At 38.5% G+C, this 18255-nt stretch overlaps 1 protein-coding gene across 11 annotated transcripts in view; it reads right to left on the bottom strand.

The window, feature by feature from the left end:
- The window catches only part of SIPA1L1 (signal induced proliferation associated 1 like 1), a 381605-nt gene that overhangs the window by 113407 nt on the left and 249943 nt on the right, over positions 1–18255 (bottom strand). For all 11 annotated transcript variants that reach the window (XM_073348513.1, XM_073348511.1, XM_073348520.1 and 8 more), the window contains 2 exons: positions 17260–17390; positions 9921–10109 (listed from right to left, as the gene is read on the bottom strand). In XM_073348513.1, the coding sequence (XP_073204614.1) occupies positions 9921–10109; positions 17260–17390 (320 nt within the window). The remainder of the gene's footprint in view (positions 1–9920; positions 10110–17259; positions 17391–18255) is intronic.

Genomic DNA, 18255 nt, shown 5'->3' with positions numbered 1-18255 from the left:
ATAATTTCATTTTAATGCAGTCCCTGCTATAACATGGTACTTGGCATGAATCCCAAATCCCTCATTCTAGCGAGGGTCCGGTGTACTAGTTTACCTCACAAGGCTGTTTTTAGTACTACTTACATTCAAAGTTCTGTACAGAAATTAAAGTGTGAAATTCTAGTCCCATTGAAGTCAATGGCAAAAGTCACAATGACGTCAATAGGGGCAGGATTTCACCCTGAGGTAACAGAGAACTTTGATTATCTTTGAGAACTCATGGAGGACTGGTGACATTTCAGAGAACTGAAGAAGGGCAATCTAAGTACATATCTTTAAAAAGAGGAACAAAAAGTACCTGAGGAATTATAGACCAGCCACCCTTAATTTGATACCTGGAAAGATAGTGGAACAAATTATTAATCAATTTGGAAGAACCTAGAGGATAATAGACTGATAAATAATAGTCAACATGGATTTCTCAAGAGGAAATCATGCCAAATCAACCTACTTTCCTTCTTTGATCGGGTTACTGGTCTAGTGGAGAGAAGGGAAACAGTAGACATTATTTATCTTGATTTTAGTAAAGCTTTTGTCACAGTCCCATGTGACTTTCTCTTAAGGAAACTAAGGAATTGTGGGCTAGATGAAACAACTATAATGTTGGAGCTCTGTTGGAGGAGAAGGGGTCCTAAAAAGTAGCCAGCCAGTCAGGCAGCGGCACAGGAGCTAGCAAACAGAGCTGTAAACAGGGGAGTTTGTCTTGTGGTTTTTTTTTTTTTTTTTTTTTTTTGCTGTGGGTGGTGGTGTTTTGGTGTGATTTGTGTTTCCCAGATGTAGCCAGACAGCCGCCCCTCCCCCCCGTCAGACCAGCATTGCTGGAAACACAGGAGGAAGCAGGAACAAGGCACTTAACATATATTCCAGCACAGCCTTTGAAGCTGTGAAAGCACAGGTGTGCTGCTACAATGTGCCTCTGGGAACAGATACAAGGATTAAGCTCACAGCAGGCAGAGGCCCTGTGACAGACATGGCTCTTAGCCCCAACTAAATAGCGTGATGCACACACACCAACATCCTAGTTGGGAAAATATTTACCCTGATAAAAGAAATGTCCAGTAGTCGACACTTATTGTTTCTCTCCTTTGCAAGTGTAAACTACTCTTGCGAAAGCTGGCGTCACCCCAACAGACCAGCCTCAATTTGGCATAAGAAAGGAGAAAGAGAATAAAGGAGTACAGAGGTATAAGTAGGGGACCTACAGCACCATGATTTTTGAGTGCTTTCACTATCTATCTGCTGGTCAGATAAGTGACAGCCTCCCAAGGCTTCTGCAGCTAAGAGGGTCCCTACGCCTTGTCCCTTATTCGTCTTTCCGCGGAATTGAGTGACCGATCCTGGCTTGGCACCGCTGGAATCGAGAGATGCAAGGAGGGTAAGAAGCACCCACACCTGATCTCCTATCTTTAGTGTACACATATTTTGAAATAGAGCTCTATACTTTGTTTTCTTTCTTTGGGATTGTGGCTTCAGTTTTGTAACTTGTTTGTGTGTGTAACATCTCTACATTTAAATAAGTAGGCACTAGCAATTTTGTAACCACATGATTAGAATCTAGCTTAATAAATTTTGGTAACCATTTATGCATAAGCCTGACTTGTTTTCTCTGGTTTACTGTAAAGCAGCCAACACAATTAAAGAACCTCAGCCGTTTTGGCTCTAAAGCCTGGCCATTAGGTGAGAGTACTAAGAGCCTAGCGTTGAGTTGTGCCGCCTCCACGGGGCAAACTCTTGGGGCACCTGTCAGTCAATCCTGGCTGCCCGCTGCGAAGGAGCTCTGAGCTCTAGCAGTTAAAGTCACGGGTGGTTAGGACCTTGGGGCATCCGTCAGCCTAGCCCGGGCTGCCCGCCGCGAAGGGACAGTGCGTCCTAGCGGTTAAAGTCACGGATGGTATAAAGGGGCATAGCTGGCACCTCACCAAACATCCTTGGCCGTCGGCTAACACCAGATTAACAGGATTTAGGTGGGAAGGCTATGACAGATACAGAGGCAGCAGTGGGAGAGACCCATGTCGTGGAAGACACAATGAGGATGACTGGATGTGGAAGCTGTGGTATGTACGTGATCCTGGAGGGGGCACCTGGTAAGAGTTTTGTCTGTATGAAATGCCGTCTGATAGAGCCGATGGAGGAAAAGATCCGAGGTTTGGAGATGCAGGTGGAAAGTCTGGTTGAGTTTAGGAAGGGGTTTGAGCAGATTATGGAACAAAGTCATGAGGTATCTGAAGGGAAAAGCTCAGACTTGCAGATGGAAGCAGGACTGGGGAATTCTGAGGGGAGACTGGGTGAGGAAAGTGGTCAATGGAAGCACGTGACTAAAAGAACCAGGCAGAGGAAAAGACGGGCTAGTGAAGGAGAAATAGAGCTCAGGAACAGGTTTGCAGAGTTGGAAAATGAAGACGGGGCTCAGCAGGTAGTCACTGAAGGTGGAAGGGCAAGGAAGAAGAGAAGAGCGGTTAGTCCTATAGGAAAAGGGGAAGAGTTAATGGAGATTACACCAAATATGAGCCCCAGGAGGATATAGGATGGGTTAAAGAGGATTACAAGGGAGAATAGGAATGGAAAGAACTTGCAGCCAGAGGGAGCAGGGGATAGACTGGAGAATAGCACTGTCACCAGGAAAAGGCAGGTCTATGTGATTGGGGACTCTTTACTGAGAAGAATAGATAGGCCTGTAACCAGAGCTGATCGAGAGCATTGGAGGGTGTGCTGTCTTCCAGGTGCTAAGATACAGGATGTAGACCTGAGGTTGAAAAGGATTCTAAAGGGAGCAGGAAAGAATCCCCTGATTCTCCTTCATGTGGGAACAAATGATACGGCTAGATTCTCGCTGGAAAGTATTAAGGGAGACTATGCTCGGCTGGGGAAGATGCTTGAGGAAATTGAGGCTCAGGTGATCTTTAGTGGGATTCTGCCTGTTCCTAGAGAAGGGCAACAAAGGTGTGACAAGATTATGACTATCAACAGATGGCTTAGGCAGTGGTGCTATAAGCAGGGCTTTGGGATGTATGGCCACTGGGAGGCATTCATGGACAGAGGACAGTTCTCTCGGGATGGACTTCATCTGAGTAGTGAAGGAAATAGACTTCTAGGATGGAGGCTGGCACAACTGATTAAGAGAGCTTTAAACTAGGAATTTGGGGGAGATGGTTGGGAGATGTCCAGGTAATCTCCACGCCGGATTTTAGCATTGAGAGGAAAGAACACGAACTAAGAGAGGATACAGCCGTGGGTAGGAGGAAGGGCAGTGTAGATACCAGTCTAATAGGTTATACTGGCTGTAGAATGACCGTGCCTAATCGGGTACAGAATGTGAGCGAGGCCAAACAGCAAAAATTAAGATGTTTGTACACCAATGCGAGGAGCCTAGGTAACAAAATGGAGGAACTTGAGCTACTGGTGCAGGAAGTGAAACCAGATATTATAGGGATAACAGAAACATGGTGGAATAGTAGACATGACTGGGCTACAGGTATTGAAGGGTATGTGCTGTTTAGGAAAGACCGAAATAAAGGTAAAGGTGGGGGAGTAGCACTGTATATCAAAGATGAGGTAGAATGTAAAGAAATAAGAAGCGATGAAATGGATAAGACTGAGTCCGTCTGGGCAAAAATTACACTGGGGAAGAAAACTATTAGAGCATCCCCTGGGATAGTGCTTGGGGTGTACTATAGACTGCTGGGATCTAATTTGGATATGGATAGAGCCCCTTTTAATGTTTTTAATAAAGTAAATACTAATGGAAACTGTGTGATCATGGGAGACTAACTTCCCAGATATAGACTGGAGGACGAGTGCTAGTAATAATAATAGGGCTCAGATTTTCCTAGATGCGATAGCTGATGGATTCCTTCATCAAATAGTTGCTGAACCAACTAGAGGGGATGCCATTTTAGATTTGGTTTTGGTGAATAGTGAGGACCTCATAGAAGAAATGGTTGTAGGGGATAATCTTGGCTCAAGTGATCATGAGCTAATTCAGTTCAAACTGAATGGAAGGATTAACAAAAATAAATCTGCAACTAGGGTTTTTTATTTCAAAAGGGCTGACTTTCAAAAATTAAGGAAATTAGTTAGGGAAGTGGATTGGACTGAAGAATTTATGGATCTAAAGGTAGAGGAGGCCTGGGATTATTTTAAATTAAAGCTGCAGAAGCTATCGGAAGCCTGCATCCCAAGGATAATCTAGGCATGGCCTAATATCTAAACAAATACTTTGCCTCAGTCTTTAATAAGACTAAAGAGGATCTTAGGGATAATGGCAGCATGACAAATGGGAATGAGGATATGGAGATAGATATTACCATATTTGAGGTAGAAGCAAAACTCAAACAGCTTAATGGGACTAAATCGGGGGGCCCAGATAATCTTCATCCAAGAATATTAAAGGAATTGGCACATGAAATTGCAAGCCCATTAGCAAGAATTTTTAATGAACTGTAAACTCAGGGGTTGTACCGTATGATTGGAGAATTGCTAACATAGTTCCTATTTTTAAGAAAGGGAAAAAAGGTGATCCGGGTAATTAAAGGCCTGTTAGTTTGACATCTGTAGTATGCAAGGTCTTGGAAAAAATTTTGAAGGAGAAGGTAGTTAAGGACATTGAGGTCAATGGTAAATGGGACAAAATACAACATGGTTTTAAAAAAGGTAGATCATGCCAAACCAACCTGATCTCCTTCTTTGAGAAAGTAACAGATTTTTTAGACAAAGGAAACGCAGTGGATCTAATTTACCTAGATTCCAGTACGGCGTTTGATACCGTGCCACATGGGGAATTATTAGTTAAGTTGGATAAGATGGGGATCAATAGGAAAATTGAAAGGTGGATAAGGAATTGGTTAAAGGGGAGACTACAACGGGTCCTACTGAAAGGTGAACTGTCAGGCTGGAGGGAGGTTACCAGTGGAGTTCCTCAAGGATCAGTTTTGGGACCAATCTTATTTAATCTTTTTATTACTGACCTCGGCACAAAAAGTGGGACTGTGCTAATAAAGTTTGTGGATGATACAAAGCTGGGAGGTATTGCCAATTTAGAGAAGGACAGGGATATCCTACAGGAGGATCTGGATGACCTTGTAAACTGGAGTAATAGTAATAAGATGAAATTTAATAGTGAGAAGTGTAAGGTCATGCATTTAGGGATTAATAAGAATTTTAGTTATAAGCTAGGGATGCATCAATTAGAAATAACGGAGGAGGAAAAGGACCTTGGAGTATTGGTTGATCATAGGATGACTATGAGCCGCCAATGTGATATGGCCGTGAAAAAAGCTAATGCGGTCTTGGGATGCATTAGGAAAGGTATTTCCAGTAGGGATAAGGAGGTTTTAGTACCATTATACAAGGCACTGGTGAGACCTCACCTGGAATACTGTGTGAAGTTCTGGTCTCCCATGTTTAAGAAGGATGAATTCAAACTGGAACAGGTACAGAGAAGGGCTACTAGGATGATCCGAGGAATGGAAAACTTGTCTTATGAAAGGAGACTCAAGGAGCTTGGCTTGTTTAGCCTAACTAAAAGAAGGTTGAGGGGAGATATGATTGCTCTCTATAAATATATCAGAGGGATAAATACCGGAGAGGGAGAGGAATTATTTAAGCTCAGTACCAATGTGGACACGAGAACAAATGGATATAAACTGGCCACCAGGAAATTTAGACTAGAAATTAGACGAAGGTTTCTAACCATCAGAGGAGTGAAGTTTTGGAATAGCCTTCCAAGGGAAGCAGTGGGGGCAAAAGATCTATCTGGCTTTAAGATTAAACTAAATAAGTTTATGGAGGAGATGGTATGATGGGATAACATGGTTTTGGTAATAGGCCCAATGGCCTGTAATAGGATATTAGATGGGGTGGGATCTGAGTTACCTAGGAAAGAATTTTCTGTAGTATCTGGCTGATGAATCTTGCCCATATGCTCAGGGTTTAGCTGATCGACATATTTGGGGTCGGGAAGGAATATTCCTCCAGGGCAGATTGGAAGAGGCCCTGGAGGTTTTTCGCCTTCCTCTGTAGCATGGGGCATGGGTCACTTGCTGGAGGATTCTCTGCTCCTTGAAGTCTTTAAACTACGATTTGAGGACTTCAATAGCACAGATATAGGTGTGAGGTTTTTTACAGGAGTGGTGGGTGAAATTCTGTGGCCTGCATTGTGCAGGAGGTCAGACTAGATTATCATAATGGTCCCTTCTGACCTAAGTATCTATGAACCCACTGAAAAAACATATTCAACAAGTATTCTAAATACTTCACTATCAAACTAGGAGAACGTATCTAGTGGGGTCCCACAGGGGTCAATCGTGGATCCAGTACTATTAATTAATTACTTGGATTATGAGGAGAAGATTTGTGGATGCCAACAGCTGGCAGGGGTTGCAAGGGTTTTGGAGGACAGAATTAACATTCAAAAGGACCTTGGAGAATTGGTCTGAAATCAACAAGACAAACTTCCCAAAGTACTATACTAAGGAAGAACAGATCAAATGCACAATTACAACATGTAAAATAACTGGCTAGGCAGCAGTATTGCAGAAAGGGATATGGGGGTTCTAGTGGATCACAAATTGCACATGAGCCACCAATGTGATGCAGTTACAAAACTGGCTCATACCTTGGGGTATTAACCAGCATGTCATATGTAAGACATAGGAGGTAATTATTCCACTCTAGTCAACACTGGTTAGGCCTTAAACTAGCGTATTGTGTTCAGTTTTGGGTGCAACACTAAGAAAGATGTAGATAAATTCAAGAGTCTCCAGATGAGAACAACAAATGATAAAAGGTTCAGAAAACCTGACCAATGAGGACAGACAAAAAAACTGGGCATATTTAGTCTTGAGAAAAAAAGCCTGGGTGGGGGTTACCTGATCATAGCCTTCATAATACATTAAGGGCTGCCTCAAAGAGGACAGTGACCAATTGTCCTCCTGTCCACTGAAAGTAAGACAAATAGTAATCAGCTTAATCTGCAGCAAAGTTGAGTTAGGTTAGATATTAGGAAAAAATCTCTAACTATAAGAATAGTTAAGCACTGGAATAAATTGCCAAGGGAGATTGTGGCATATCCATCATTGGAGGTTTTTAAGAACAACACCTCTCAAAGATGGTTTAAGGAATACTTGGTCCTGCCTCCGTGTGCGGGAATTGAATAGGTGACCTCATGAGGTCCCTTCCAGCACTACATTTCTATGACTATCTCCCAACACAAGTAGTTTTATATTCTACAGAAATAACACTTGGCTTTACCTCTGCAAAAGTATTCATATCAAAATACTCAGAATCCCATGTTAGCTGCAGTCTTCAGAAGGGGTTCCCGGGTAAGCAGACAAATAATCTCCACCATATGTGGATAATTTTGTGATTAGAAGTGGAATTATTTTATCTACATTCCCCTAGGCATGAAAGGGCAATATTTTTACTCTGCTCAACTATATAACTCCCAAATACATATCTGAATCAAGTCTTACAAATATAGCAGTAAGTTTTTCAGGAGCACAAGAAGTCAACATATTTCACTGTCTGTACTGACCTCAAAAGACCTACTCCAATTCCTAACCTTTTCCACATCCCTGATTCCTCATGTCCTTGATTTCAAAAAGCATTTTTAAAAGAAAAGAAAGTCTACATTTTTCAATCGTGCCTTTTAACAAACTTAATGGTATTTTCTTCCCTAGAGAAATTTTATTTCAAGATTCTAAATAAGGTTATACAAGACCTTGAATTTACCTTTTAAATGAAACAAAATCAACATGGGGTGATCTCAAACTCTTGGTATCATATTCTAAATCAGATTCATCTGAAACCTATGCAATAATACATCTCTTTGCAACAATTTAAAGTTTTTGCAGGGATCAACAACTATTTAGTAAAATAAAATGAAATGTACAAAATGGATTGATATCACACGTAACTCAAGAGACCTAAGGGGCATATTGTTCCTTTTAAATTCAATCTGCAATGCACAACATAAGATGACCGATTCTATGAGATTAATTTAAACCACCTTGTGGACGAAGGATGTGTACCACTTGTTTCACATCAGTAAAAACAATCCTTGATGTTAAGATTCTGGGCTTGTCTCTTCTCTACTTAAAACAGTTATTTTGCAATGCATTTTACAAATTTTTTTCTATGCAAGAGGTAAATAAATTATAATTTGGCTTATTTTACTAATATCTTATATAAAATAATATTCTGTATTCTTAACAGTTACATTACATGGCATTCCTTTTTAAGTGTTAGTTGCACTGCCAATTACTATGGTTTTTTTGTTTGTTTGTTTTTTACAGCTACCCACACAGATGTTGTAGGACAAAGGATATGACACCCACCAATCACATCTGGACCATTAAAGTTCTAAATTAATCAAAAAGCTAGTCTTTAGGTTGGCAGTCTACAAAGTGGGAAATTTTCAAAGGCACAGGTGTTAAGTCCTCAGCTCCCATTGGCAATCAATGAAAGTGAGAGGCCTGACTGTGCTTTGTACCTTCGAAAAAGCCACCCAAAACCATTTAAGAAAAGTTATTTAACAGTAATTGTGGCTCTTTGAATGGTTTCACCTCTATATGTTCACACTTGTGTGATGAACTCCCTGGCATTGCTGAGTTTCAGGAAACCACTAGAAAGCCAATTTCCATGAGGACTAGACTAGCAGTGCCTTGCAAGGCCAAACTTCAGCAACAAAAGGAGGAGACCATGCAGTCCAAAACTGTATCAGCTCTTTCTGCTAAACCCAGAATCATTAAGAGAGTAGAAATTGAAGGAAGAGGGACAGATGGGCTTCTAGGCTGCATATGCAGTGACAACAGTCTTTAAAAATAAAACAAGTGGTTTACCAGTGACTGTAGTTCTTTAAGAGTGTTTCCTCTGCATAGTCAAACTTGTAGGATAAGTGCATGTCAGATATGCAAACATGTACCTTCTGGTTAGTGAAATGCAGTGATGAAAGCCACCCTCACAAAAGATTTTCTGATGGCCAGTCTAAACACGGTAGAGACCAGCCGACGCTCAACAAACCATCATCTGATGTTAATTACCTCACCAAACAGGCAAGTTTTTCCAGGAAATTAGTAGTGAGCCAATATCTGATCTCGATCAACACTTTAAGACTTCTATTAATCAGAACTGCAGAAAGCATAGAGAGTCAGTTTTGAAAATGTCCTTTTAAAATTGTCATTCTACTTCTTGTTTAAGGAAAAAAACCCTTGCAGAAGTAACATGCATTGCACTGAGTACAATGCACAGCAGTGAAGAATTCAGTACCTTGGGAGATTTTTCTCTTTTCAGTACAATAGCACCAAAAGAGCAGTTTTAAAAAAAATGAGGGCTGGAATCCTTAAAATAAGAGTGATTAAATGGAACAACTTCCATTAAAGTTAATTTTTAAGGTTTAATCTTCTTTGACAATGTCCCTTCCACTTTGGCCAGAGAACTGTGTGAGAGAGTAAGTGAATGCACGTGCACAATTTTCATTTTACTGAGCTATGCAAAGTCTTAATTATGATCTATTGTGATGAAACAAATCCCCAACTAGCAAGAAAATTAATTTGAATTCAGATTTTACATGAGTAATGTCTAATAAAAAGTTAGCAGGCAAAATCAGAATTTTTTCCTTCAGTCACTGTTTACCTCATAACAGTAAACATTTAACAATTCAACATGGTGAGTTTAATTTTAAGAATTCCAAAAATACTGGAAGACTTGATGAAAAAGACAGTCATTTCAACTTCCAACATTGTGCAAATGCCCATTTGAACTAAAATACTGAAGTAAACTGCTGCTATACAAGACGAACAGATAATTTTGAAGTTCAATGCAGGTCTCCCAATTTAATTTTATAACACTGAAGAGTCTTTCTTATTCTTTAACTTGGGACTTACCCCTTGTTCATCCAGTTTCATAAGCTGCTCTGTGACTTTAGGAGTGTTGAAAGCCAATCTGAGGCAATGGATATTCAGCTCAGGAACTATATGTTCAAGAACTTCTTTTAAGGGAAGTCCTCTGGCTGTGCAATGCTTTGAAGTTGAAGGGATAGCATCTTCCAGCACAGAGCCTCTTAAAGTCAGAAGCTAGAACACAGAAATAATAAATTATTTTGACATATTTGGGGAGGAAGTATCAACTATTGGCAAGAGCAGAGAACTGACTCAGGACTCCTGGGCCTATTCTTGACTTTGACACTGACTTGCTGTGACATCGAGGGCAAGTCAATCTTTCAGAATCCCAGTGTACCTATGAGTAAACAAGAACAATACTACCTGTCCAACTCTCAATAGTATTTGAGAGATTTAAGTAACTCATGTTGTATAAATAGATACAGATGTGCAGAATGTTATTAATTATACCAAATACTAGACATGATACTGCAAGTGCTTTATAACAGTCTCCAGAGGCTCACATTTTGTATGAAATTAATACTTAGGGGAGAGACATAGAAGTTCACATTTCTCTTGTGAAAATCCAGGTAGCAGGTCAAATTTAAAATTGACCCCAGCATCATGAGAAGAAAGCAGACTTGTAAGGCTTTAGTATTAAGCAATGAGAACTGAGATAAACCTGAAAGATGAAATATTCAATGAGACAGACCTAGTGAGAGCTGCAAGAACTTTACAAAACATGAGAATTTCATCTGCTTATGAGTTTCAGAAAATTCCAACTATGAGGTTGGCTAAAAGGGAATGATATTCATCAGATGTCCCACATAAATGTTTGAGGGCAAACTTTCCTGCATATACAGTGTGTGCGTGTATATATCTAGAGAGAGAGTATACAAATAAGCTCTAACTACATGAAGGTCTTTTATTAAAAAAAAAAAAAATTCTCTTTTAAACACAAAAATGACTGACAAATTTCCAAACAAAATATCAGTTTATAAATAAAACCCAGATTATATTAAAGCAAACAGTAATTTAGAACAGACATAGGTTTTTGTTATGAATGAAGCAAAGCACCAAAACATAAGCATCTTCTCCTCCCTCCTTCCCCTCAACAGCTTCACTTCAGAAGGAATCTGAGGACATGTCTACACAGGAACACGAAGGGAACACAACTAAAGTTAGGAAACCAATGTGTGTAAATTAAAGAGGAGGAGGAGGATTAAGTTACAGGTATTTTAGGCCACTTTAGTCCTGAAGAAAGCAAAGGGATGGGAGTAGGGCAGAGGAAGAGGGAAGAGAAGTTAACACAATTTAATTTATGCACATTGACTTTACATCTTTACTTGATTCGCCTTACCTTTCTTGAGTGTTCAATGTAGACAAGCCCTGAGTTTAAGCAACAAAGGTAGAGGGAATTTCCTGAGGATTAATAGCCAACCAGTAAGAGTTATGCACTTCAGGTATTAACCCCAGGCAATCATTAAATACCCCAGAAGTGCTATGTCCCAAAATAGTTGCTGTTATAAGCCAAATCTTTTATATGGAAAAATAATTCAAAAATACTGCCTAGTTAGGGTTTTATTTTGCTATTTGTCCTCCATATTGTGTGTTGGGTGCCACTATACATGTAGTATGCTATGAGTTTGGATTTCATTGGACTCTGTCACAAAATTAATGCTCAGTATATTGGCCAATCAAGTTGCAACAATCTAGTCAGATTTACATGTGGCTTATAAAGCAATTTAGATTATTAATGTATTTTATTTGATTGATTTATTGGAAGCCAGTTATTTCTATGTGTGAAGAAATATATTTCTCCTTTAAATTGAGACCTATAGATGAACACATTAATGATCTTTAGTGTGCCATTATTTTACAATAGTTAATTATAACAGGAGTCCATTTGTACTTGTGTGTTTAAAGTATAGTATTTCTCAATTCAATGACCTACACTATGTGAAGTGGTTTGGTTGACCTAGTCCAATTTATATTTAACAGCGTTCAAGTCAAAAAATCACCAACAGATGGTACTAATTGATACCATTCATTGTAATTCATAGAAGATTCTATGACAGATTGAAAGAGAAGAGAATAAATCCCTCTCTCATACCTAGAGATGATCCCTCCAGTTCGGACTGAGGTATATTGGCTAGACAAAGTGGGGCAGCGCATCCTGCACACCCATTCTGTAAATAAATACAGAACTTCAGTCTCCAGAGCTGTTAACCCAGCACTTTTTCCCAGCATTAGAGTCAACTTAAAAAAAAAAAACCAATCAACCAAATCCACAACAGTTCTTAGAGAATGTTTTTTGTGTGTGTGCTGCTTACATTTGGGAACATGTAATGGGATTTATATGTTCACATGAAACTCAGACTGTGATATTGTATTGATCTGATATAGTATAAAAATGTAGAAAATATGGATTTAGTGATGATACTTTACTAGAAAAGGGCAGTAACTTAAAAAGAAACCATAAATGTAGAATTGTTTCTCTATTTACTGAGGGGGTTTTAGAGTAACAACCGTGTTAGTCTGTATTCGCAAAAAGAAAAGAAGTACTTGTGGCACCTTAGAGACTAACCAATTTATCTGAGCATAAGCTTTCCAATGAAGTGAGCTACGAAAGCTTATGCTCAAATAAATTGGTTAGTCTCTAAGGTGCCACAAGTACTCCTCTTCTTTTTGGGGGGGTTTTGTGCACGCTTTCTATTTGGATCTTTCTTGTGTTAGTGCACATGAAAACAGCACAACAAACATAATGGACTTCAAGAAGGCAGACTTTAGGAAACTCAGAGAATTGATAGGTAAGATCCCAGGGGAACCAAGTCTAAGACAGAAACATTCCGAAGAGTTGGCAGTTTTTTAGAGAGATATTGGAATAAGAGGAAACTACCCCCATGCATAGGAAAGATAAGAGGCATGGTAACAGACCACCTTAGCTTAACCAAAAGATGACTATAAACAAACACCACAAGCATGTTGGGGCAAAATTAGAAAGCCCAAGGCACAAAACGAGATTAAACTAGCTAGGGACATAAAGGATAACATGAAAACATTTTACAAATACATTAGAAGCAAGGGGAAGACCCCAGGACAGAGTAAGTCCATTACTCAGCGAGGAGGAAAAGACAACAACAGAAAATGTAGCAAGGGCTAAAGTGTTAAATTCCTTTTTGTTTTCTGTTTTCACCAAAAAGGTTAGCAGTGACTGGACAGCTATCATAGCAAACATCTAGGTAAACTGGGTAGGATCTGAGGCTAAAATAGGGGAAAAGCAAGCTAAGAATTACTTAGGCAAGTTAGATGTCTTCAAGTCAGCAGGGTCTAATAAAATACCTGGCTGAAGAGAACATACTATCTATCTATAAAAAGGAGAATATGGACAACCATGGAAATTTTAGACCAGTCAGCTTAACTTTGGTACCTGGAAAGGTAATGGAGCAAATAATCAGTCAGTCAGTTTGTAAGCACCTGGAAGATATAAGGTGATAAGTAATAGTCAACATGAATTTGTCAAGAACAAATCATGTTATACCAACCTAATATCCCTTTTTACACAGGGTAACAAGCTTTGTGGCTAGGCAGGAAGCAGTAGATGTGATATATCTTGATGTTAGTACTGTCTCACCCGACATTCTCATAAGCAAACTAGGGAAATATAGCCTAGCCAAACGTACTATAAGGTTAGTGCACAACTAGTGGGAAAACTGTACTCAGAGAGTAGTTATCAATGGTTCACAGCCAAGCTGGAAGGGCATATGAAGTGAGGTCCCGTAGGAATCAGTCCTGAGTCCGATTCTATTCAATATCTTCATAAATTATTTTGATAATGGCATACAGAGTACACTTAAAGTTTGTGCATGATACCATGCTGGGAGGGATTGCAAGCACTTTGGAGGACAGGATTAGAATTCAAAATGATCTTGAAAAACTGTAGAAATGGTCTGAAATAAATAAGATGAAATTCCATAAGGACAAATGCAAAGTATTCCACTTAGGAAGGAATAATCAATAGCACACATACAAAATGGGAAATGACAGCCTTGGAAGGAGTGCTGCAGAAAAGGATCTGAGGCTCATAGTAGATCACAAACTAAATACGAGTCATCAGTATAAAACTGTTGTAAAAAACTCATTCTGGGATATATTTGCAGTAGTTTTATAAGCAAGACACCAGAAGTAATTCTTCCATTCTACTCAGCACTGATAAGGCCTCAACTTGAATACTGTGTCCAGTTCTGGGCACTGTGCTTCAGGAAAGATGTGCACAAACTGGAAAAAGTCAAGGAAAGCAACAAAAACAATTAAAGGTCTAGAAAACATGACCTATGAGGAAAGACTGAAAAAACTGGGTTTGTTTATTCTGGACAAGAGAAGACTGAGGGGGGACATGATAACAGTCTTCAAGTATGTAAAAGGTTGTTCTCATCCACTGAAGACAGGACAAGTAGTAATGGGTTTAAACTAGGGCAGTCGATTAATCGCAGTTAACTCACGCGATTAACTCAAAATTAATTGTGATTAATCGCACTGTTAAACAATAGAATACCAATTGAAATTTATTAAATATTTTGGATGTACTTCTACATTTTCAGATATTTCAATTGCATTATCTTCTGCAAATGTAAACAGAATTGTTTGTCTGAGTGATTGGCTGAACAAGAAGTAGGACTGATTAAATTTATAGGCTCTAAAGTTTTACTTTTTTTTTTTTTTTTTTGAATGCAGGGTTTTTTTGTACATAATTCTACATTTGTAAGTCCAACTTGCATGATAAAGAAATTACACTATAGTACTTGTATTGGTTGAATTTAAAAATACAGTACTATTTCTTTTAGTTTTTAAAGTGAAAAATATTTGTAATAAAAATAAATATAAAGTGAGCACTGTACACTTTGTATTCTGTGGTGTAAATGAAATTAATATATTTGAAAATGTAGAAAACATCCACAAATATTTAAATAAATAGTATTCTATTATTGTTTCACAGCATGATTAATTGCAATTAATTTTTTAACCACTTGACAGCCCTAGTTTAAACTGCAGCAAGGGAGATTTAGGTAGGACAGTAGGAAAAACCTCCTAACTGTAAGGGCAAATTAAGCACAGGAACAAATTACCTATGGAAGTTGTGGAATCTTTGTCATTAGAGGTTTATAAAAACAGAGTAGACAAACACCTGTCATGGATGGTCTAGATAATACTTAGTCCTGCCTCAGTGCAGGGGACTGGACTAGATGACCTATCAAGGTCCTTTCCAGTTCTGCATTTTGATGTTTTATGATTCACTGAAGCCGAGGTTGGGATGCTAAGGTGAGAATACTTGCAAGCTTACCCATCTCGATTCTCAAAACACTACTTACAGATTTGAAGGAAGAATATGCAAAAGCTATTACGTAGTAATTTATGGTTACGACAAAGCTGGACTAAATTTAAACCAGCAATAGAGTTAAAAAACTCATTTACCTAATTATTTATCCAGTAATAAGTCTATGCAAACTTTATTTTAATTTAGTACGGAAAACACAGTAGTTCTATTTTTTTTACATGCATCCTTCCATTATCTTATTTACTCATCCAAAAGGACTACTATTCTGTTGCAAGATATGGGATGTCTTGCATAAACTAATAAAATAAGATTAAAAAAAATCCCTAAGTGTAAATTAGATATAAGAGACAAAAAAACCCCACAACTTTTGCCAGTGGTACTCTAAGTTTAGCCTGAGGTGGTCTGCAAGGTGAACGCTAATCTTTATTTATCAGAGTTTGAGCTTTAAATAGGAAACAAAAGTCCTAGTTGTACACTGAACTGCATTTGAACTGAATACTTCAGACGAGATAAACTAAGTAATGTGTCCATTTGAATGTTCTTGGAGAAGAAAGTTACATCATAGTTACCTTACATATAACGTTAATTGAAATTAATGGTGAGAAGGAAAGTTTCAATAGCTTTATAAGATGAGTGTAAATGTCAAGTAAGTTAAAGTTAGCAAGCTACACAGAAAGCAACAGCCTGAAAATCTGTAATTGCTTTTACAACCTGTGCCGTACCCTTGGGTGTGCCAAACAATTGTGTGTGCCTTTTTATAATAAAACTCAACAACAAATGGAACACACAACTTCAGACATAAGACAGCTTTAAAAAAGCATCTTCCCCTATTTGCCACTGACAAAATTCTCCCAAGAGTGAAACAATACCTTTGTTGTAACAAAGTGTAATTTACAAGAGATTGGTCAGTTTCACTTCTGCTGCCCCAGCAGTTTGAACAAAAGGACTGGCACTAACCAGTGGTTTCAGATTTCATTTTGCTGCTCTAGAAATCTACCAATAGGAGGAAGAAATGATGAAACCAACACCTGCGTAAGTAGAGACCATACCTCCTCACTCCCCCAGCAGAGACAGCATTCTTAGAAGCAGCTGAAGATTAGTAGTTTCTGTTGCTTAAATTTACAGAGCAGAGATTGAGATTGACAAAGAGTCTGGTCATCTTCACTCCAGCTAAAGGATAAGAACTGCAGCAATGAAGATAGCCACTCTTAAAATAAATGTGCCATAAACAGCAACAATGGTGGAGATGTAATCTGAATGTGAGAGGAAAAAGAAAAGGAAGAGAATGAAATTTCCCAGTTTGAAAGGAAGGATGAGTGGAATATCCATCGTTTCGTTCTGCTAGAAAAAAAGCAAAGAGGAAAAGAAACACTGTTTTTGCAGCAGCTGAGAGGGAGGGAGGAAGGGAGGGAATGAAAAGAAAGACGAATCTGTGGGAAAGCGTCCAATCTATCAAACATCTACTATCCAGGAAAGATGGGACCAACAATAAAGCCCAGACTCAGCATCTGAAAAGAAGGCTAATTCTGTACACTGTCCCCATCTGCTTACCCCACCTCCCCTCCACATGTACACTAGTTAGCTGTTAAAAATACAATAGGCTTCTGAGACCAATGCACTGCCACCTAAAGTGTTAGGGTGTGGAATGTTCCATACTCTCTTACTTGCCTCTCACCATGATGTCCAGTAAATTTTTCAAGCCCTAACCAAAGTGATTTGCTCAAATATACTGTTTATTTGTGGGATGCTACTGTATAGTTCACTTTGTGATATATTTATCTTTATTCTATAAAATATAATTTATTATGGTTCTTGGTAAGGAGATTACTGTAGCATATTTACATGTGGAAGACAAAAATGTATCATGATGAGCAACAAACAGGCTTCCTTCTGGTTTCTAATATCTTCAATACAACAACTACCTGGATCTATGATTTCACCACATACTATCTGGCTTTGCCTGTTCATTACGAGTTTCTTCCCCTCTTATTCCACTCATACTTTGCTTACCTCACTGGTTCTGAAAATGATGCGGTAGTTATACAGAGGTCCATTTTCTTTTATTTCATCTGGTTTTTCTCTTCTAATGCTCACAGCCACTGGACCCAGGCTCTCATCTACCCCAAAATAGTTCCAGTGTTCTTGGGTATAAAAATAAAAATAAAGGAAAAATTCATGTTACAGCTCTCACAGAAACATTTTGCATTCAGATAATTTATTAAGTGTGAAATTCTGGACCCAATGAAGTTAATGGGAGTTTGTCATTGACTTCACTGAAGCCAAAATTTCACCCTTAGCCATCAATTCACCAATGAGATCTATCTATATTTGTAGGGTGAAATTTGTCTTTGTGCCTGTACTCAAAACAGGGGTGAAATGGGACTTAACATATGTTTGCCCCTTATGCTGGTCCTTTGCAAAGGGGTAGGTTTCACTCACACTAAATCAATCAATACATTTGACCCAATGCATTAAAAGTAAAAGTATGGAAAGCAAATTAATGGATGCAAAAAACTCAGAACTACATATTTAAATCTGAAATGACAGTGTTGATTATACTATAAAAAAGTATAGACTATACTTGACTTTCTTTGTAGACTAACTTATAGTTTGACAAATGACAGTTCAGGGGCAATACAATAAACCTTGACAAGTATTTGAAGGGTATAAAAATCAAAGAGAAGTATTATTTGAGAAGTAAGTAAGAAAAAAAGTCATAAAATTAATGTACGGACAAAATTAAGTAGCAGAAAATTTAGGATGAATATCAAGAAACATTTTATAACAGTGAGACTACGGAGTAGTACCCCAAAAGAAAATAAAGTCTTAATTGAGTTTAAAATTGGACTGGACAAAGTGGTGGAAAATATGGCAGAAGGAACAATCACTTATTTGCTGAGTGACAGGTAAAATTAATTAATTCTTATTTTACACCTGTAAATTACTCAATTCGTATGCACAAATCCAAATTTTCTAGTACACAAAAAAATGTAGTCCAACAAAACA

Source organism: Lepidochelys kempii, chromosome 6 (assembly GCF_965140265.1).
Source record: "Lepidochelys kempii isolate rLepKem1 chromosome 6, rLepKem1.hap2, whole genome shotgun sequence".
In the NCBI taxonomy this organism is placed as follows: Eukaryota; Metazoa; Chordata; order Testudines; family Cheloniidae; genus Lepidochelys; species Lepidochelys kempii.
The sequence above is the reverse complement of the archived record's forward strand: the minus strand, read 5'-3'. Positions and strand labels throughout refer to the sequence as shown.